General features: G+C 31.7%; 2 protein-coding genes across 6 annotated transcripts; one reads left to right on the top strand and one right to left on the bottom strand.

Moving 5' to 3' along the window:
* Positions 1-10,313: 10,313 nt before the first annotated feature.
* Positions 10,314-12,718, bottom strand: LOC108478717 (S-adenosyl-L-methionine:benzoic acid/salicylic acid carboxyl methyltransferase 2-like). Its single transcript, XM_017781191.2, has 4 exons — positions 12,504-12,718; positions 12,028-12,432; positions 11,671-11,925; positions 10,314-10,859 (listed from the first exon to the last, which is right to left on the bottom strand). The coding sequence occupies exons 1-4, from the start codon at positions 12,576-12,578 to the stop codon at positions 10,503-10,505; spliced, it is 1,092 nt and encodes a 363-aa protein (XP_017636680.1). The 5' UTR covers positions 12,579-12,718; the 3' UTR covers positions 10,314-10,502.
* A 3,937-nt stretch (positions 12,719-16,655) lies between these two features.
* Positions 16,656-20,955, top strand: LOC108476653 (agamous-like MADS-box protein AGL14). 5 transcript variants are annotated; one of them, XM_053022442.1, is made up of 6 exons: positions 16,656-17,109; positions 17,359-17,991; positions 18,273-18,380; positions 18,532-18,726; positions 20,068-20,090; positions 20,828-20,955. In XM_053022442.1, exons 4-6 carry the CDS (start codon positions 18,545-18,547, stop codon positions 20,845-20,847), a joined length of 225 nt encoding a protein of 74 aa, XP_052878402.1. In that variant the 5' UTR covers positions 16,656-17,109; positions 17,359-17,991; positions 18,273-18,380; positions 18,532-18,544; the 3' UTR covers positions 20,848-20,955. The 5 variants fall into 5 exon arrangements, 4 of the variants coding, with proteins under 4 accessions (XP_052878402.1, XP_052878401.1, XP_052878403.1 ...); XM_053022441.1 differs by lacking the exon at positions 18,273-18,380 and having other exon boundaries at positions 16,659-17,109; XM_053022444.1 differs by lacking the exon at positions 18,273-18,380 and having other exon boundaries at positions 16,668-17,109; positions 20,057-20,090; positions 20,828-20,942.
* The last annotated feature ends 462 nt before the right edge of the window (positions 20,956-21,417 follow it).

Raw genomic sequence — 21,417 nt, 5'->3', positions numbered from 1 at the left:
ATCGGGATTGGTTTACAACTTATGAAACGATGTCTGAAGGTGTTGTTTTGATGGGAAATAATGCTTCATGTAAAATCGCGGTGTTGGAACAATTAAAGTTAAGATGTTTGATGGAGTTGTCGAACACTTAGTGACGTGCGGCATGTTCCGAATTGAAAAGAAATTTAATTTCGTTGAGTACTCTTGATTCAAAAGGGCATGATACACAAATGAAAGTGGGGTTTTAAAGATTTCAAAGGGTCCTTGTTGTGATGAAAGGGCAAAGAAAGATTGCCAAGTTATATGTTTTACTGAGGTTCTCTCATTCTTGGTGATGCAAATGTCGCTTCCTCTTCCTTGTCGATGATGATATTACTAAACTTTGGCATATCGCCTAGGGCATATGAGTGAGAATGGCATGGCGAATTAAGCAAAGAGGACTTCTTAATGGGCAAGGAATTTGCAAACCGAATTTCTGTGAGCACCTGTGTTTTTGGGAAGCAAAGAGAGTTCGATTCACTAGAGGAATCCATAACACGAAGGAAGCGTTGGAGTATATCCATTACGATCGTGGGGCCGTCTAGAGTGCCTTCGAGAGGTGGAGCTAATTATATGCTAACCTTTATTGATGATTTTTCCGAGAAAAGTTTGGGCGTTCTTCACAAGCGAAAAGCGATGTGTTTTCCACATTTAAGTCTTGGAAAATTATGATTGAAAAACAGACGGAAAACAGATAAAATACCTCCGTCATGCACAATGGCTTAGAGTTACTTACGATGAGTTTAATAGATTGTGCAAGTCGAAGGGATCATGAGACACTTGACGATTCGTCATACTCCACAAAGAAAGCGTTGCGTTGCGAGCGAATGAACAGCGATCATGGAGAAGGTTCGATGTATGTTGTCAAATGCCAACTTACGAAGTCATTTTGGGCGAAGCGACCTCTCTGCATGTTTTTGATCAACCGATCTCCATCCGTTGCCATTGAGAAAAAGACTCCACAAGAGGTATGGTCCGGTAATCCCGCTAATTATTACGATTTAAAGATTTTTGGGTGTCCTGCGTATGCTCATGTTGATAATGGAAAATTGGAACCGAGATCCATTAAATGCGTTTTCTTAGTTATAAAGTGGTGTAAAAGGCTATAAGTTATGGTGTCTGAAAATAGAAAAGTTGTGATTAGCGAGATGTTGTTTTGATGAAACGCTATGCTACCTAACTTATCTCTTAAAGACTCTTCCAATAAAGAAAACCAAAAGGGTGGAGCATCAGTTAATCTGAATCAACTCCTCAAGCCAAGTACAAAATTGAGAATAGAGTTGCTTCTTCACCGCAATACTCTATCACCAAAAACAGGACAAGAAGAGAAATTAAACCTCCAAAGAAGTATGCCGAGGTTGATCTAGTTGCTTATGCTTTAAATGTGGTGAAGATATAGATGCGAATCAAGAGCCATTTAATTATTCGAGGCGATTAGTGTGAAGACTCGAGAAAAGTGGATGTTTGCTATGCAAGAGGAGATGGAATCACTCCACAAAAAGTAACATGGGATCTTGTAAAACTTCCTAAAGGTAAAAAGGCATTCGTTGTAAATGGGTGTTTAAAAAGAAAGAAGGACTCAGGAGTTGAAGAACCGGATATAAAGCAAGGCTTGTTGCAAAGGGTTACTGATCAAATTCCGGAGTGGACTTCACAGATGTGTTCTCTCCAGTTGTTAAGCATAGTTCGATTCGAGCTTTGCTTGGTATTGTTGCCATGCATGATTTGGAGCTTGAGCGGTTAGATGTAAAAGCGCATTTTGCATGGAGAACTTGAGGAAGATATTTACATGCAACAACCGAGGGTTTTATAGTCTCGAAAAAAGAGGACTATATTTGCTTGCTGAAAAAGTCCCTTTACGGTTTGAAACAGATCACCAAGACAAGGGTACAAGAGGTTTGATTCCTTTATGACTTCTCATGATTTCAAAAGAAGCGGTTTTGACAGTTGTGTCTACTTTAAGAAAAAGCATGATGGTTCTTTTGTGTATCTACTTCTTTATGTTGATGACATGTTGATAGCGACAAAAGATAAAGAGAGATAAGAAAGGTTAAAGCCCAACTAAGTGAAGAATTTGAGATGAAAGATTTAGGACCAACAAAGAAGATACTTGGTATGGAGATTCTCGGAGATAGAAAAGCAAGTAAATTGTACCTAAGTCGGAAGGGTATATTGAGAAAGTTCTTTGCGGGTTCAATATGCAGAGTGCTAAGCTTGTTAGTACTCCTTTAGCGACCATTTCGGACTTTCATCGGCCTTATCTCCTCAATCGATAATGAGATTGAGTACATGTCACATGTTCCATACTCTAGTGCAGATGGGATCTCTCATGTATGCTATGGTTTGTTCACGTCCGATTTATCATATCACGATCGGTCACGGTTAGCGGATACATGGCGAATCTCGGTAAAGAACACCGGAAAGCGATTCGATGGATTTTAAGATACTTACGAGGCACTACTAATGTTTGCTTACGGTTTGGAAGAACTAAAGATGGAGTTATAGGGTATGTTGATGCTGATTTTCTTGGAGACCTTGATAGAAGAAGATCTCTCACAGTTACGTCTTTACAATCGGAGGTTGTGCAATTAGTTGGAAAGCCACTTTGCAAACTACGATCGCTTTGTCTACCAATCGAAGCTGAGTACATGGCGATTCTTGAGGCTTGTAAAGAAGCTATTTGGTTGAAGGGACTATTTAGTGAACTCAATGAAGACCTTCAAATCAGCACGATATTTTGTGACGATCAGTGCCATCTTTCTTACAAAGATCAAATGTTTCATGAGAGAACAAAACACATTGATATTCGGTATCATTTTGTTCGTGATATTATTGCTCGTGGTGATATTGTTGTGAGCAAAATTAGCACTCATGAAAATCCTGCAGATATGATGACTAAGTCACTTCCTATAACCAAGTTTGAGCATTGCTTAGACTTGGTTGGTGTTCATTGTTGAAGTTAAACCCTTAAGGGTTTTTGGAAGAGGTGAAGAACTTGTTTATTGAAAGTTCGCGATGAAGAACTTGTTCATTGAGAATTTGTGTCAAGGTGGAGATTGTTAGAATTAAGTGACCCAAATTCTTATTTAAATAAAATACGATGGAAAATAAAATAAAAGTAAAATCCATATAGAACTAGACTTCTTTTATTTTATTTTAGAATAAGGTTTTAAACCTTATTAAACTCCATCTATTTTATATTGATTAGGATAAGGTGTTTCAATCCTACTAGAATATGGCTTTGCAAGCCTATAAATAGACATAGTCTATTCCTCTTGTATTAGAGTAAAAAAATTTTTCGACATAGTGAATTTTCTTCTCCTCTGCGTGGTTTTTTTCGAAAGGGTTTCACGTAAAATTTATGTGTTCTTTATTTTTATTTATTTTATTCTATTTTATTTTTCACAAATTATTTTGACAAGATTTGCATAAGATTTGCAAGCTTTAAAGGACATTATAAAAAATTGACCACCAGTGTACATGAAACAAATAAAATATAATCAATATTTAAGCGCAGTGTACTACAAGTATGCAAGTCTAGTTATAATATAATTGTTATAATGGAACATGGGAATGTTCCAGAGGATCAAACTCATAGGAGATGTGATGATTTCTGAATTAGATGCTTTCTATGCTAAAAGAAGGCTATCAATTTACTCAAAACAGAAAGTAGTACAACAATTCATAAAAGGGAAGAATGGTAGTAATACTAACTACCCTAGAAAGTATTAATCTAATGGTTTCGATCGGTAAAAATTACTATTAGCAACAAGTAGTGATTGGTCCTGTCTCTCAGTTGTGATGGATTTATACTTAAGGAATTTAAACACATGATTCTTTGCACTTTCACCTCTCGGTCTCAAATAACTATTAGAAGATCTCATTCAAATAAGCCTAACTAAATCGATACCTATTCGATAGGGTTTTCTCTCGGCCTATCCTATCTCAATTTTTACTCAAAGTTGTTAATTTCAAGTTATTAACACTATCAATTTGAAAAAAAAAAGAGCATACATTCAAATTAACAAAAGACATAAAATAACATCACAAGCGATCAAGATAACCAATTACATAGAGAATTTTGTTCATTTCCATGGCAAATACAAAAATACAATAATCTTCCATTCAATCCAATATAATTAAATTAAAGGAAAATTAAAACGAGTGTAAGAAATGCTCTTTAAAACAAGAAATCCTTTGCTTTGAGAAATTCGATTGTATTTGATCTTCTAAATGTCTTGATGCCCAATAACAATAAAAGCCAATTGAAAGAGAAAAATATTTGAAATTTATTTAAAAGACTAAACTTAGAAAAATTATCAACAAAAACTAAAAATAAAGTTTATTTTCTAAAATGATATCCTTTATATCCCCCATTTGCTGATTATGAAGTGATATTTATACTAAACCTAATTAATAATTCAATTACAATAATAACCTCAATAGAAATATTAAACTAATGCAATTTTTATTCAATCTTCTATTGATTGTCCCTAATAATGATTTTAGATTTTGTAGTTACAAAAAGCGTTGTCATGATAACGGGTTGTCTGTTTCCCAAACCTTGCTCCAATTGATTGATCGTTGTTGTGACATTGAAGGTCCATGGTTGCGACAACAAGATCTCTGATTGCCTCCTAGCTCAATTCAAGGCCTTTGTGGTTGTGACAAGGGCTTGCTATGGTTGCGATAATGACTTGGTTGAAGAAACCCCTTAGAAAGTTAGCAAGGTCGCGGTTAAGATAAGGGCTTGGTCGAGGGAACTCCTTGGCAAGTCAACAAGGTCATGGTTGCGACAAGGCAACCTGTGGTCATATATTTAAGTCCATTTATGAGGGAAATTAAAGTATTAAAGATAAAGGATCTTTGCCTTGTTTTTTTTTTTTCATTTGCATCCCTTCATTGAGCCCTACAATCCCCTTTTTCATATATTTAAGTCCATTTATGAGGGAAATTAAAGTATTTATTCAAAATATAATAAAAAATTAATAAAAAACATTTAAACTAAATCCAAACACTAATGCAAAAACTAATAAAAATAACTCTAAATGCTACGTGAAATCAAGCTTCTTAAGTGTGAAAATGGCTTAATTCACCGTATCAAACTCCCCCTCACTTAAGTATTTGATTTTCTATAAGCAAATAACACACAAAACACACAAGAAATAACGACCCTCAAGCTACATTGAACATTGGAAAATATGATAATTAAACATTGAACATGTAAAAGACATATATTATATCCAAATCAAGATTGATGACTAGTTAATTCAAGTACTTTAAAGTAAATTCGCCTTAGTTCACTAGGTTTCAGAGTTAATAAACAAAAAGCCAATTCAAGTGAATGTGTGTTAAATTGTGTCAATCCATCAAGATGAATAAGCAAGATGCATTATGGACACTCAAGTGTGAATCACAAGCATCCATCAATTCAAGCATGAACAATTTAGGAAATTCATATAAAGGAAATGTTTAAGTCACATTGGTCTTCAATGCTTGTAATGTTCAGAGGCTTAGGATAGTTTGGATTCAAAAGAAAAGTTAACTCAAAATGGTTTCAAGTATTATAAATAGTGAAGCACATGACATTGTTACCTTTTCTTTCCCAATTTATCAATAGTTCACCTTATTATCTCTCTTTCTCTCACCTTTCATTTATCTTCCAAGTGATTAGGACATGGTTTAATATTAGCAAATATAAAAGCCAACAAGTTTAGGTGCATTAAGCAAGCAAAAGAATTTCTTAATCTCAAAATAGATTTTATCGCTTTAGCACATTTATGCATTTCTCTTCTTTCACTCCAAATTTGGTACCTATTTCAATTGCTTTAAACAATCATTCAAAAATATGAATCAAGCATTAACCTTATTTGATTCAAAACATACCAAAATCATACCAAACAAGCTCAATAGTCATATTCAACTTTACATCAAAGTATTCATTATTTTAACATCAACAAATCTTAAGCATTACAATATCATTAAGGCATACCTACTAAATCATTTAATTACTAATCTTACTTATGCCAAAACATCTTGGAACATGTCATTTCCTTTCATTATAAACACATAGACAAATATATGACATAATAACATTAAGCATAACCAATAACTATCCAAATTAAACTACATTTCTCAAGCATACTTCAATTTACTTATGTTCAACTACATTTTCATTTCAATCACTAAGTCATTCCATACCAACTTTACCTATGCCAATCCACTTTAAAACACGAAATTTCATTTTCCATTCATATCTCAAGCATATAAGTCAAAGTATACATATTCAACTAGGTATCACAAATGCCAAATCATGCCTTTTTAAACCAAATACAAAACCAACATTTAAATCACATAAACCAAGTTCAATACCATATTCAATTCATAAAGACTTATATACATAAAGAAACCATATACATGCCACAACCCTAGGTTCAAAATGATTAAACGTTTACCAATTTGATGATAGGATAGTGTGAGCTTCAAGTCAACTGGCTTGACACGTCCTGCAAGATAGCGATCTACAAGGAAAATAAAAACAAACGAGGTAAGCATATAAAATGCTTAGTAAGTTCATAGGCATTAAACAAGACTTACCTTATCTTACAATCAAATACAATATGCTACCATACTTTAACATAGTTGGCTAGTCATAGCAAAACACAACATAAAAAATATGAGCTTAATATATAATCAAACCAAATGAAATCTCAACCATATATCAATCCAATTTATTTTAAAGTCAACATCTCAATATCATGCTCATGCTCAATTCAACATTTATCCATTTGAACATCAAACTCATATCATGCCATTTCAATTTTTCATTTTACATTAACTACTTAACCTGATGAACTCAAGTAAATGGACTTAGATACACATGTAACTACATTCCACCGATTGCTGATCCAAGTTGAATATGTATTCATGTCAAGTTACCACTCTAGGCTAAACCTGTATAATGACACAGCCGATTGCTTGTCCAAGCTGAATATACATACATGTCAGGTTACCAGTTTAAGCTAAACTTGTGTCACATGTATCATTAAGTCTGCAACAAATGTTAGGTCTCAGTAATATCTGTAACCAATCCCGTACAAGCTCACAAAAAACCCTATTGACATGTTGATCGTATCCTAACCTTTACTAAGTTCACCCAAGCACTTTTTAACACATATAAACATTTCTTTACAATTTAATTGAGCACTTTTTTTTAACACATTAAACATTTCTTTACAATATAGTCCAACTCTCACCTTTCATACTAATTTACCACCAATCAACCCAAAATCAAACGTATATAGACAAATCAAATACATAAAAACCTAAATACATTTATACCATATGAACTTACCTGTAAAAAAACAACAAACAAGTTGAATCTTCAAGGACTAATTGACAATTTTGGCTTTTCCTCTATTATCTCCGATTTGATCCAATTCTTGATCTAAGCAGTTATTGTAGACAATTCATCAATACCAAATATTTATACATTGTATCATGATATGAATGAACCTATGAAACTTCATTTTTCGATGCCCTTAAAGTTTTGAGCTCTGGTTTTAAATTTTGAGCTTTGGTTTTAAAACAAATTTCAATTACATTTATTATAGACCCTCTAATATCAATTATTATCAAAATTTCACTTCAATTTACATTTTATTCACTTTAGTCCTTATGAGCAAAACTAATAATTAAACTTTACAGTCTAGTCATTTTTCACATCTAAGCTTAAAATATATCAATTTAGCACAAATTTCTTCAAGAAATCAATAATAGAAACTTTCAAAAACTTTAATAGTTTTACAAATTGATATATGGGCTAGCTAAATCAAGTTCTCATAGCCTCAAAAACATAAAAAATTCAAGAAAATGACTTAATTGTACTCATCAATATTTGAGGATTGAAAGCTTTAAACTAAAAAATGGCTTCCTTAGGTTTTTCTCCATGCTTGTTCGGTGAAGAAGAAAGAAAAAGATGACAAATTCCACTTTCACAAGTCTTTTATACCTCAATTTTTTCTTTAATCACCTAATTAACTTAAATTAATCAAAATTAATTAAACTTAGTAACAATTACTTAAAATTAATGTATGTTAACATCATCCTTCAAAACAAAATGGTTTACTTACCAATTTGAACCTTTAGCTATTTAAAAATCTATGACAATAAACTTTTACAATTTAGTTCCTGTACCTTAATTAAGCAATTAAAAGACAAAATTGAAAAACCAAACTCTAATAAAATTTTATACCAACTCTGTAAATATTTATATTTAATATTTACGAACCCAACTTACAAAAATAGGGTTTTGAAATTGCCTTTTTCAGCAGCACTAAAAATCGAGTTGTTACATACATAGTGGCACAAACTGCGACATCATCAATCACACCTTGAAGCCCTGAAGCACCTCGTGCACCAAGCATCCAACACACAATACGTGCTGCCCTAAAGCCGACCATTGCACCTCAACACCAATGAGCGATCTCTGTTGCTTAATTCTAGGATATTTTTCTTTAGTTTTGTTTTGCTTTTGTATTTTCTTTTCTTTTCTTTATTATTTTCTTTTTATTTAATGTTGTTTTCCCTTTTCCTTCTGTTGTAAGTACTCCTCACTTGGAGCAAATACATTTTCATTGCTAAAAGGGCGTAAAAAGATAGGTTGACTTTAACTCTACTTTATGGGAGCCTAAACAAGGAAATGACCTAAACTCTTCTCTACTTTTGAAATATCGGGGACAATATTCAGTTTAAGTGTAGAGGGATAGTTTAATTATTTGCATGCTTTTAGGTTTTTTTTTTGTTTTTTTTTATTTTAGCATAATTTGGTTGCATCTTTTTTCAACTTTTTCTTGATGTATAGTAGTTTGCATGAAATTTTAACTTGATGAGAGATTGACATATTTTTATATACTTCTAAGATCGTATATTGTAGTGAATGCTTCTGAAACCTACATGTTGACTTGATATAATTATACATTATTGATATACTCCATTAGGTTGTTTGTTAGAGCCATGGATTCTTTATATGGTTTCATTGATAACTATTTTGTAATTCACATTGCCGTCCCTAATAGTGTATTTTGTATAATCAATTTTAGAAATTTTGACAGAATGATCTTATTTGAAACAAGCTTATAAAGAATAAACTAGACAATTTTTTTGGATTGTTTGAACTGTTGAGCCTGTTTATTGAGCTAATTTATCTTTTTTTTTCTTTGACTTAACTCGTGTTCGTAATCGCCTATATTTTAGCCTTTACCCGTAAAAGTTTTATCCTTATTTTGATGCTTAAGCATTTAGTGCTTATGGATTTATTTTTGAACTTAACGTATTGAATTACAGGATTGATGTTTGGGCTTAAATGAATATTAAATTGGTAATAAAACTTAAGTATGATTACTCCACTAGTTATATCATGAGCTTCGAAAGAACTAGTGGTCTGAATAAGTAACTGGGGTAGATAGTTAGCTGCCTTTTTGTTTTTGCATCAAAAAGTTTGGTGTTTCCTAGTATGTTTTACTAATCTAGTTATGAATAAAACGAAAGGCTATTTATGTGTGATTAATCAAGTAATTTAGGATAAGTGCTTAGGTTATCATCTACACTGTGCCAAAAAAAATTAATGATGAATAAATGCTTAATTGTTTATATTGTTAAATATTTTGAACTTGAGTTCTATCTTATGCTTGTTTAAGGGTATTGGAGGATTAAGTTGTTTGGAAAAAGAAATTTAATATTTTATCCTTAATCGAATCCGAAGGTAGCTGCGTGCTTTGGGTGTGAGCTTAATCTTTCTTTATCGTTATATTTGACCCTAAACATTAAACACCAAGTGACCTTAAAATCATGGTAAAATTTAGTTATGTTTCTTGATTATTCTAGTATTTCTTATACACAACACATTGTTAAGGAGGATGATTGCATACGAGCATAGAGATGTACTGTATCTAATTCTTCCTAATTGTGTGAATTGTTGTTGATACTTGTTTTGCTTAGCATATAGAATTTTGTCAGTGTCCTTGAAAACACGTTTGCGTGTCTCATTGGTGTGTGACAATATTTTCGACTATTAATTCAAGTTGAGTATTTCTTTAATTTGTATGTGCATTAATGTTTGTTTTGTTTGAGGGCAAGCAAAATGTTTAAACGTGGGGTATAATAATTACTCATAATTCATATATTTTAGGTCTTTATTGCTTGATGGGCGTTGAATTCACCAAAAAATATTTGTACACCTAAGCAGTAAATAAATATCAGTTTAAGGAGTAGAGTTTAATCCAAAGAGACAAAAATATTTAAAATTGTTGTTTCGATTTAATCAAATTACATGCGAGAGAGCTATAATTAAAAACAATATGCTTGCAAGAGATTACTCTTGACTGGATACTGCGGTTTGCTTCGAACAGTTCATTTCTAGCACAGATAACCAGTGATTATTTATCTAATAATAAAATAAAGGAAAATCATGATGACGATAATGATCAAGCTTTTATAAGAGAAACAGTGACATTCACAAACTCATTCTTCTCCTTGGACACGCGATCAGAAATAATCTCTCTGTACCTACGGAAAACTTCATCGAGGATTCCTTCACCAAAGTGGCTGGCAAGCAGTGGCTCAGCCACAGCTCTTATGCACTTGGCGACGTTGTACCCACCATCTTTGAATGCATCAGATAAGTCAGGTTCATCCTGATAAGCATTCCAGTTCACTTCAGTTACTTCCAATCGATCGATGTTGAATGACCCTTCCTTTACAACCTCATATTTAACCTCTGCCGGAGATGGTGTGTACATAGGGATGTTAAAGGAGTTCAGTTTCTCTTCTTCTATCAGTCCCTGCATTTAACCATGATTTCTTTATGGTTTCTTCTGATTTAATTAATAACTAGTAATCAACTTTATATTTGCAGCAAACTAAACGTTAACAAAGTATTCTGTAGATTGTTGAACAATGACCGGTGATGAATCCGATAATAAATAGAAAGTGTAAGCTAAAATAGATTTCAATTTTATGGGCGCGTCAGTACTAGATTTTAAGTGCTGAAAATGACATAAGCCAAAATTAAGTATTTGCGCACGTGATATGTTTCAAATACTCGTGATTGTATCATGAATTACTTGAGGAGAAATATTAAGGGATAATAATTTATTTCATCCTCTAATTTTAAAGAAAAGTTATTTTAGTTTTTTATTTAATTTTTCATTTTTTTAGCTTTAAACTTGTGTTTTTGTCAAATTACTTCAAAATAAATAGAAAATTTAACATTTTTTTAACTTTATTGACGTGGCATACACGTTGATTACCACGTGAATGACACATCATCATTCAATTAATGTTTTTAAAATTTTAAAAATTCAATAAAAATTATTTTTATACTTAACAATCATTAAAATATATAAAAATTATTTTTAAAATTTTTAAAATGTAATTAAATTCGACATGTCATTCACATGGCAATTCATATGTATGTTACGTAATCAAAGTTAACAAGCGTTAACTTTTTTCAACTATTTTGAGGTGATTTGACAAAAAAATGCAAGTTTAAGGTTTAAAAGAGATGAAAAATTAAATGGAGAGTTAAAATGATTTTTTTTTTGAAAAGTTGGAGGGCCAACAAAATCATTTCACCAATTATTAATTCTATACCTTAACGAGCATATCACCAAGTGCAATGGCCAAAAGCTCCCAAAAGTAACAACACTCTTTGCTTGAAGGATCATCACTTCTTCTCCCTATAAGTGTCAAAACCATACGCCCTCCATCCACCAGTTCCTCTGATCTACACTTCAAAAACAAGGAAAAATTCTTTTGGAATTGCACATAATATGCCTTAAGCACGTCTGGTGGACTTGTGCTAGCCATGTAAATGTTCCGTTTATTACTTTCCAGCCCTTGAGGAACCTGGATCAAATCAAAATAGTTCACTCATAAATTAAAGGCTCTTTTCGATTCTAAAATGATTAATGATATATACACAATACAACATTAATATATAAACTAAACCTGGGATAGCCAGTGAAGACTATAGGAAGAGTGTACGAAATGAAGGCTGTTTTTCCTGAAAAGCCTTCCGTAGAAAGAACCAGGTACTCCCGTGAAAAAACATGGTCCGTTGCCGGGTCCAAGTTGCTTCCTCAGTTTGTTTTGGAAGTCGGACAAGGACCTGAAAATGGTGTTGAAATCATTCCCAGGAAGATCATTCAGAAACACTTGATACTCGGGGGATTTTTGGCCTATCTTTTGGCGAACACTATCCACCACTTTGAGAAGTTCGGATACCAAAAAGAAAGTGTTGGGTCCCGAAGAACAACCCAAATCTGCGATGGCTATTTCATCCGGATATTTGCTGCAATAAAGCTTAGTTATTGCGTCCTCTGTGATTGGCTTTGTCATGGTTATCACCTTTTGCTGTCCAAGATATTTCAGGTTAAAAAATCACAGCATACATACATACATACAATACATACATACATACATACCTGAAGTAAAGAGTTCTTTGCATAACTGGTTTCTCCAACTCCGCCATTCATATGAAGAACTTGAACTACTTCCATCTCGATCAGTCTTTTATCTCTCTGTAATTACGATCTCTCGAAGCTTGTTATGGTGATCAAGAGACGTTGCGTGAGCCCCTATTTATAGATGATGTTTGTCTCAGCGGCTCCTTAATTTTAGCACATTTTCATGCATTCCCCTCTCTTGTTTTAACACATTCATTGCATTTATTTAATTTCGAACACGGTGTTTCTTTCTTTTTTTTTTTTCACATGCAAGTAAATCATTCCAAAGTTAGTAAAGGAAGATCCTTTACTGATTGCCACTGCATCCAGCTCAGCTACAAGCCAACTATCCTATTAGCAACGACCTCACTTTGTCCGTAGTCGGTACCCATCAAAATATGTTTACTAATATTCCTAAGAATTACACCATCACCATGTATTTTCCGTTAAAAACATTAGCCTGGCTTAAAGCAGTGTCACTCAATAAAAAAATTCGAATTATTCAAATTGAATTAATTAATTTTTTTTAAACTAAATTAAATTTTTAAATTCAAATAATTTAAATAATTTAAATAAACCAAATATAAAATTTTTTTACTTACCTTCTTCCTACCCCTCAAATCATTTTACTTTCTCTCCCAAAATTGTATTTTCCCAAACCCTCAAAAATTTTTCCTCTCACTTTTCTCCAAAAAAAAACTTTTACTTCCGCCACAAAAATTTAATTTCCCCAAAACATTATTTTCCTTTTACTTCCCCAAACTCTCCAAAACTTTTTTTCTTTTTCTTTCTCCCAAAAATTTTACTTTTTCCCAAATCCCAAAATTTGTTTTTCGAATTTATTTCTACTATTTATATTATTAAATTAAATTTCATATTTTGTACTGTTTATATTATTAAATTGTTTAATCACGATGAATCTTTATCAAATTTTGTTAAAATTGAATTATTAATGATGCTATAATATATTCGTGTTAAAATTTTCTGTGGTATCAATTTCACATTTTATCGGTACAATTTCACATTTTATCTTTAAAATAATTTTATTAAAAATTACATTTTTTACATTTAATATATTTTTATTTTCAAAATATATGGTGACAAGAATCAGAAGATTATTGAAACAAGTAAGCAAACAAAGAAGCCAAATAGTACATAAAAGATTAATAAATAAATTATGAGGGGATAAAAGTTAATAACGAATTTGATTACGGTGGGTGATAGTTTTACAAGGGCTCATTTTTTTAATTTATCTCGAAAAAGTATATTCAATTCGATTCGATTCAAATTCCATCTTACTCAACTCAATTCGAGAAAATTTCAAATTGAGTTAGGATGATAAATAGAATTCGCCAGTTCGATAAACTTGAAAATTTTTCATTGGATTCGACTCAATTGAACGCTCACCTCTAACTCCAACATGCACGACATGTGAACGCTCACCTCTAACTCCAACACGCACGACATGTGCCTAAGCTAAAGCTAATAAAACATAAAGTTTATCCGATAAAAAAAACAATGGCATTCAGGGGCGAAGCCAAAACAAATTTTTAGAGGGCCCGAATGAAATTTTAATTTTTTATAGTCTATATCTTTATAAATTTTGAAGGATTAAATCAAATTTTTATAATTTTATGAGGACCAAAGTACAATTTTACTTTTACTAATTTAAAATTTTTAAAAAATTTAAGGGTCTAAATAAAAATTTTATATTTTAGGGGGTCGAGGCCCCTGTCAGCCCCCCTAAATTTGCCCTTGATGGCATTTAGAGGAATCACCTTTCTACATAGCTCAAAGGTCATGCATAAAGCGTGAGCTTTTAAGGTCTCTAATTGATAGTGTTATATATAGATATTTTGATGGCAGTAGGAGACCCACTAAAGATCTTTATATATATATATATATATATATATATATATATATATTAGATCAGGGAAGGGATTTTTTTTGGGTTCTTTCTAAACTTGTTCATGGGTCGGGTTATTTGGTCTCACCCGAAGACATGCCAAAAAGTGAGAGGGTTTGGATAAAAATATAGGTTCGAAAAATGAGTTTAGGAAAAAAATAAGGCTCGATTAGAAAATGGGTCAGGCCTCAGGTATCACTACCTACGAATGAGCATTAGCGGCGCTTTACAAAAAACGCCGCTAAAGATCAACTATTAACGGCGCTTTTTTAAAAAATGCCACAATATGTACACCTTTAACGGCGCTTTTTGAAAAACGCCGCTATAAGTACACCTTTAGCAGCGCTTTTTGAAAAACGCCGCTATATGTACACCTTTAGCGGCGTTTTTTGAAAAAACGCCGCAAAAATTTTTGCAAAACTCCACGTGAGCTTTTGGTGGCTTTAGCGGCGCTTTTTAAAAACGCCGCTATAGGTATACCTTTAGCGGCGCTTCTTGAAAAACGCCGCTATATGTACACCTTTAGCGGCGTTTTTCAAAAAACGCCGCAAAAAATTTTGCAAAACTCCGTGAGCTTTTGGTGGCTTTAGCGGCGCTTTTTAAAAACGCCGCTATATGTACACCTTTAGCAGCGTTTTTCATAAAACGCCACAAAAAATAAAAAAATTAAAATACTATTATTTAAAGTAATTTTAAAGATTTTTGATATATGACTAATTGTTTTTAATTTATATGTTAAATATTTTTTATATAATTGTAAAAGAGATAGTATTAATTTTAAAATATTGAGTTAATTATCATTATAGTTTAGGGCTTACAGTATATGGTTAAGGGCTTAATGTTTATGAGTTACTATTTTAAGGTTTATGGATTGGGTTTAAGGATTATGGTTTAAGGGTGGTTTAAGGGTTGGGGTTTAAGGTTTAGGTGTTAGGGGTTAAGGGTTAGTGGTTCATGGTTTAGGGTTTATGTTTTAGGATTTAGGATTTAGGGTTTAAGGATTACGAGTTTAGGGTTTAGATTAATTAATGTTTTTTAAATTTATATGATAAATGTTTTCTTATATAATTATAAAAGAGATAGTATTAATTTTAAAATATTGAATTAATTATCATTATAGTTTAGGGTTTATGGTTTAAGGTTTAAAGTTTATGAGTTACTGTTTTAAGGTTTATGGATTATGGTTTATGGTTTAAGGGCTGGGGTTTAAGGCTTAGGGGTTAGGGGTTACGTGTTAGGTTTTTAGGGTTTAGAGGTTATGTTTATGATTTAGGGTTTAAGGGATAAGGGTTAGGGGTTAGGGGTTTAAGCTTAGATCAATTAATGTTTTGTAATTTATATATTAAATAATTTATTATATAATTGTAAAAGATAATATTAATTTTAATATATTAAAATTATGATTATAGTTTAAATTATGTAAGAGATAATTTCCCCCTTTTTCCTAATCGAATCCTTAAAATAATCACCCCTTTTTCCCCATTTTGAAATCTAAAATCCCCGGTAAATGTTTCTTTTTCTAACAATGGTTTAGTGTACAATTGTATACATGAACTTTAATTTGATCCGTTCTTGTAAATTATTAATACAATTATTGATATAACATCATTTTATATTTATATATTGCAGACATAAATATTTATATTTATCCAATATAAAAATATATTGATGTATTTATTTTTAAAATGTGTATGATTAAATCAAAATTAAAGTTTCAACTATACATTTAAACCACAATAAGAATTTCATGTCTACAATTACACATTAAACTGAAATTCATATATAATTCGAGATGTATCTCTATCAAAATTTAGGTGTATACATATAATTAAATGCTATTTATATAAAAACTAAACAACTAATGCGACCATACTTAAAAGAATAATGCTTGTATTGGTGTGTCATTTTGTATTTTTTAATTCATCGATTCCATTTTATTTCTCTTAAAGTTTCCTTTTGTATTTTATATGTTAATTTAAAAATTATAAAATCTTCAAAAAAATTTTAAAATTTAAAATTAAAAATTAAAAATTAAAAATTAAAAATTAAAAATTAAAAATAAAAACAAAAATAAAAATAAAAATAAAAATAAAAATAACAAACTTAAAAATTTAATATTTAATATTTTAGTTCATATTTCATATTAAAAAGTAAAAAATATATTAAAAATAAAAAATTTTAAAATTAAGTAATAGCAGCGTTTTTAGGCAAAACGCCACAAAAATTGATCTATAATGACGTTTTTAATGGAAACGCCGCAAAAAGAAAAAATCAAAATCCCCAAATTTTTTTGGTTACCCGCTCGTTACTCCCTCTTCTTCTCATCTTCATCGCGTGCCCTAAATCCCCCAAATAACTCTCAAAATTTGCCCCCAAATTTCCCATTTCCAGCAACACCAAGTCAATACATCTACTGTATTTGTTCGGCTGAGAAAAAAAAGGGAAAGAAGGAGGTTGGGAACCGGCAAAGTTCGTCGGATTTCACCCATTCGTCATCGGAGCTTCCAAAAAAATAACTCTTTATCTGAGTTTCAATCACGGATATAGAAAAGAATCGGGAAAATGAAGGGATTTGGACCTCTTGTTGCGACCGTGCTCGTTGCGTCTACAGTGGCTCTCACTTCGTCTTCATCCGCCGAAGTCCAACATGTTTCTTTTTCTCTAACCTCCTCCAACCAGGTTTATTCCCCCCCTTTTAATTAGAGCTTTTTTTTTCATTCAGAAGTTAGAAATTTTGGCCTAAATGTTTCTTTTTTCTTTAATTTTGTAGATATTTTACTGGGAAATTTTGGCTGCTTAAATCTATTAATTCTAGTGCCTTGCTTCTGGATCTAGATTTACTCATTTAATTTCACTTTAGGAGCACGATTCATTTGCTAAATTAAATATTTGGTTCTTGATCTTAACATGGAACAATTGATTATGTAGGAGTCACAGAACACTGTGTCGAGGAATCATACGGCGTTATTTAGGAGGTTAAAATTGTATTATTATTAAAATTGTTTAGATTTTAATCGTAATCCTTGCTGTGATTGAAAGATACTATATTTTTAACATTCTTCTTCCATTTCCATCTATATTTTCTCTCAGAAAATTCCAACACCAAGATCATTAAGGGAATTTCCTCTATTTTCAACTAAATCTGACCTTATATGGCTCTTCCATTCAACTTGGATGACTCAACCTAAGTTCATTGTTGTTTTTCTTGCTCTTTTGCTAAGTTTGAGCAATGGTAAACATAATGAAGTAAAGTTACAATATTGAACTATCCCTGCCTTAGAAGCCATTCTGATTGATAATAAATGAAACAATGAAAGAGAGGAATGCATGTTTGTTTTTTATGTTTTTCTTGTTTATTTTCAGTGTGGGTTTGGCTGAGGGGCATGGTAGGTTCTCCCGTGAATATTAGTCCTGTGTAGAAAGGGCTTGCAGATTTCAGCCAGAAGCTGAGCTCAGCCACAACTGAATTGGAGAAAGCTGAAGCACAGATTAGGATTGATGTTCATGGCGCACTAAACTCAGCTCTCACAGGCTAACTGTTGTTTGCCATTTTGTTCATTGGTTAGTCCATTTGTCCCCTTCTCTTTTAGGTTTATCCCATGGATGCTGATGTTATTCTGAATATAGTGGTTCTATTTGTTCTGAATATTTAAAGAGATACTGCTTGATTAATAAAGAGGAAACCGGAGATTTTGATTTGATATATAATCAAATACACTAGTATTAGTGATAGTAGCATAAAAGCAGTAACGGCCATGGATTAAAGCTAAAGGAATTAATATAACAGAGAAAATCACTTCATAAGATCTTAGCACTAATATTTAGCATCTATAAAAATGTAGGTGGTGTGTTCTTTTTGGTCTGACTTGAAGGAGTATTTGCCATGTCAACTTTTATATATTTCATAAATAAAGAAAAGAATCATCGTCACTCCGAAAAACAAGAAAAAGGTGAAAAATGATTGTTTTTCTAAAGTTCCTTAATTTGATTAGATTTTTCAGTTAATCTCTTTCTATTTCTGGAAACCCTTTTTTCTGTATGTAGTTATTTCCTAGGATTCAATCAATTTACCCTCTTTATTTTTTGGGATTTTGGTTGTAGGATAAAAGAGAATATGGTGAGAGGGAAAACACAGATGAAGAGAATAGAAAATGCAGCAAGCAGGCAAGTGACGTTTTCAAAGAGAAGAAATGGATTACTCAAAAAGGCTTTTGAGTTATCAGTGCTTTGTGATGCTGAAGTTGCACTTATTATCTTCTCTACCAGAGGGAAACTCTATGAGTTTTCTAGTTCTAGGTGCGTTCTTCTTTATTTACAACGTACTTAAGGATCAGTATATGGTTCTTTTATTTATTTATGTTAATTAAATCTGTGAATTAGACTTGGACTTGTTTCTTGATTATGGACCCCGCTTTACTAGGCTAGCACCATGTATAGGCAAGTACTATGAGTACATTGCTTATTTTAGGCTTTGTAGCAGAAGGTACCTGGTCTATGTCATAAAACTTGAATTGATAGATGAAAAATATTGAGTGAAGTGATAACCTATATTACATTTTAATTACATTTTAAAAAGAGAATGTATGTTTAAATTTTGAAGGTAATATTATTGAAAGAGACAGATACAAACTTCAAATATAATATTATATTAACAGTAAATTTGACAAGAAAAATATAAAAAAAAATCATAAAAACTTTGAGTTTTAAACCAAAAGAGGAAGGGCAAATGTTAAGTTGAAATTAGAAACCTGTTGATTGTTTACCCGGGGGGCCTCTAAATTTTCAACTTTAAATTAATATTTAAAACTGCAAAATATTTGAACTAACATAAAGTTTTAGGAGTAATGATGGAGACCAGCACAACATTAAGGCCAGTGAATAGTAACAGAATTGACATAGGACGTGTTCTATAATCTATGAGGCATCTGGAACATTATTACTCAAATATTAAAATAATTGAGACAAATTTTATAATAAATCGACCTTTATGGGATAAAAAATTAGTTAATTTATATTAATTAATTAAAATTTCATTTATAAAATTGGAAGCCTCGGCTTATGTGGGATTTAATTCTAGTCTATTCTAAAATCATTGAAGTATAACCATTTCCTAAGAATAGAAATGGCAGCTAGCATTCCCTCCTTTGCCGCGAAGAAGAGAAAGGGAAAAATATTGCTTGTCTCTACTTTTAGGATATTTTTGTTGTATTCAAAGGCACCACTTTGGTTTCCTCTTCATAACTCCCTTTCGACATAGGTTGCCACTGGTCTTGGTAATGTCTGCACCAGGACCTCGAGGCGTCTTGAAAATAGTCTCTTTTAATTTTGCCAGGAGCCGAAATCCGAAGTAAAGCAAAAAGTGCTAAACATGGATGCTGCTGGCAATCGAAGTTTTAAGTTACTATTATTTTTAATATATATGATTAAAATATATATGATCTAAAAGCAAGAGAGAAGGAACTTAAAGCAAAAGAGGCTGAACTGAATAAACGTGAACAGGTAATTTGTTCTTATATGTTCGGATGCAATATGTAACTGTGTTCCATGTAAGGTGATTTTGCTATTCATTTTGCTCTTAGATTAATTTTTCCTTGTAGTAACTGAATGTTAACTTTATATTTTGCAGGAGTTGAGAAGGAAAGAGGATGCAATAGCACGAGGTAGGTTCTTTTTTATCTTTTATCTTGATAAGTCCCGAGTTTATCCATTACCAGTTTTATTTTGACATGAGTTCTTGACATGAGTCCCTTAAACATCTTTTTCTTTTTTCTTCCAAAAGTTTAACGTCTTTCCATTAGAGTTTCATCGTCAAGTTTATCTCCTCTTCCTTTTGATCGACATTTTTAATACTTTGGGTTCAAGATCCCCTATATGCTAAAGGTATAGAGTTTGAACTTTGGCATGAGCTTGTTTTTCAGCAACTATGGCATTTTGCTCTCATCTTCAACGATTAGATATTTCAAAGTGACTAAAGATAATACCAAATTTGTTTGAATGAAAAATAATTACTTTATCAATGCTATTGGACATAGAAATTAAGATTATGATAACTAAAAACTTGTGATATTTGTGAGCTTAATAAAAAAAGTGAAACATGTTATGAATCGCATGAAATCGAGAAAGGAGATAGACATTAAACACGTGATGTTCGTCATGACATCTCATTTAACCTTCATTTGACCCTTTTTGTCTTTTTCATATATGCTACTTATTTTCTTTTTGAGGCCTTTACAAGTCCATCAACATGAAACAAGACTTATGCCTGTCATTTATTTATAGCGACATTAGCATTTATGATTAGCCTAGCATCAGTTTTTTTATTATGGGTTTACTTTTTACTGATTTCACTTTCATTACAGTAAATGGTATAGCTAATTTCCTTGTTTTGCTCAATCAGGTGACCGAGATTCCGTTTAACAATTTTCTTTATTGTTGGAACAAGTCTTATCCAAGATCAAGATCAAAGTACTTCACTAAGTTATATACGCAGCATTGCAATACTTTGGCTTCATCTAAGCTTGAACCAATTGTTTGTTGTATATTGTTTCTTATTCTTTTCGATCTTTTCCTTTGATTAATGAGAGTCTGGCGATGATTTGGCATTATTTTCTCACTAGGATGAATTTTGTTTTAGAAATTGTAGTACTCTGTGTGTGTTTTTTTATGTATTAAATTACATATTGAATCAATGTTTATGTATTAAATTTAAATTCATTAATTTTTATATTTAACTTTGAAGTTTAAATTTTAATGGAAAATTTAATTTAATTAATATTTTTACTTATCCTTTTAAAGTTCAAATTTCAAAAATTAAACATAATATAATATTTAACATAGAAATAAATATTATTTAATTAAAATAAAATAATTTTTTAAAGGTAATAATTTTTAGCGGCGTTTTTCAGAAAAGCGCGCTAAAGGTCCTGATCTTTAGCGGCGTTTATAGAAAAAGCGCGCTAAAAGTCCTGATATTTAGCGGCGTTTGTG

This window comes from Gossypium arboreum, chromosome 12 (genome assembly GCF_025698485.1).
Source record: "Gossypium arboreum isolate Shixiya-1 chromosome 12, ASM2569848v2, whole genome shotgun sequence".
NCBI classification, from domain to species: domain Eukaryota; kingdom Viridiplantae; phylum Streptophyta; class Magnoliopsida; order Malvales; family Malvaceae; genus Gossypium; species Gossypium arboreum.
This window is presented reverse-complemented; position numbering and strand designations above follow the sequence as displayed.

Bases quoted from the DNA above. Each gene is read 5' to 3' on its own strand.
- LOC108478717 (XM_017781191.2), bottom strand. From the start codon at position 12,578: ATGGAAGTAGTTCAAGTTCTTCATATGAATGGCGGAGTTGGAGAAACC. The intron at 11,926-12,027 runs GTTTAGTTTATA...GATTTGATCCAG, and splicing joins GTCTTCACTGGCTATCCCAG to GTTCCTCAAGGGCTGGAAAG. The intron at 10,860-11,670 runs GTATAGAATTAA...GGTTAAATGCAG, and splicing joins TTGGTGATATGCTCGTTAAG to GGACTGATAGAAGAAGAGAA.
- LOC108476653 (XM_053022442.1), top strand. From the start codon at position 18,545: ATGGTGAGAGGGAAAACACAGATGAAGAGAATAGAAAATGCAGCAAGC. The intron at 18,727-20,067 runs GTGCGTTCTTCT...GGAGTTGAGAAG, and splicing joins TATGAGTTTTCTAGTTCTAG to GAAAGAGGATGCAATAGCAC. The intron at 20,091-20,827 runs GTAGGTTCTTTT...TTGCTCAATCAG, and splicing joins AGAGGATGCAATAGCACGAG to GTGACCGAGATTCCGTTTAA.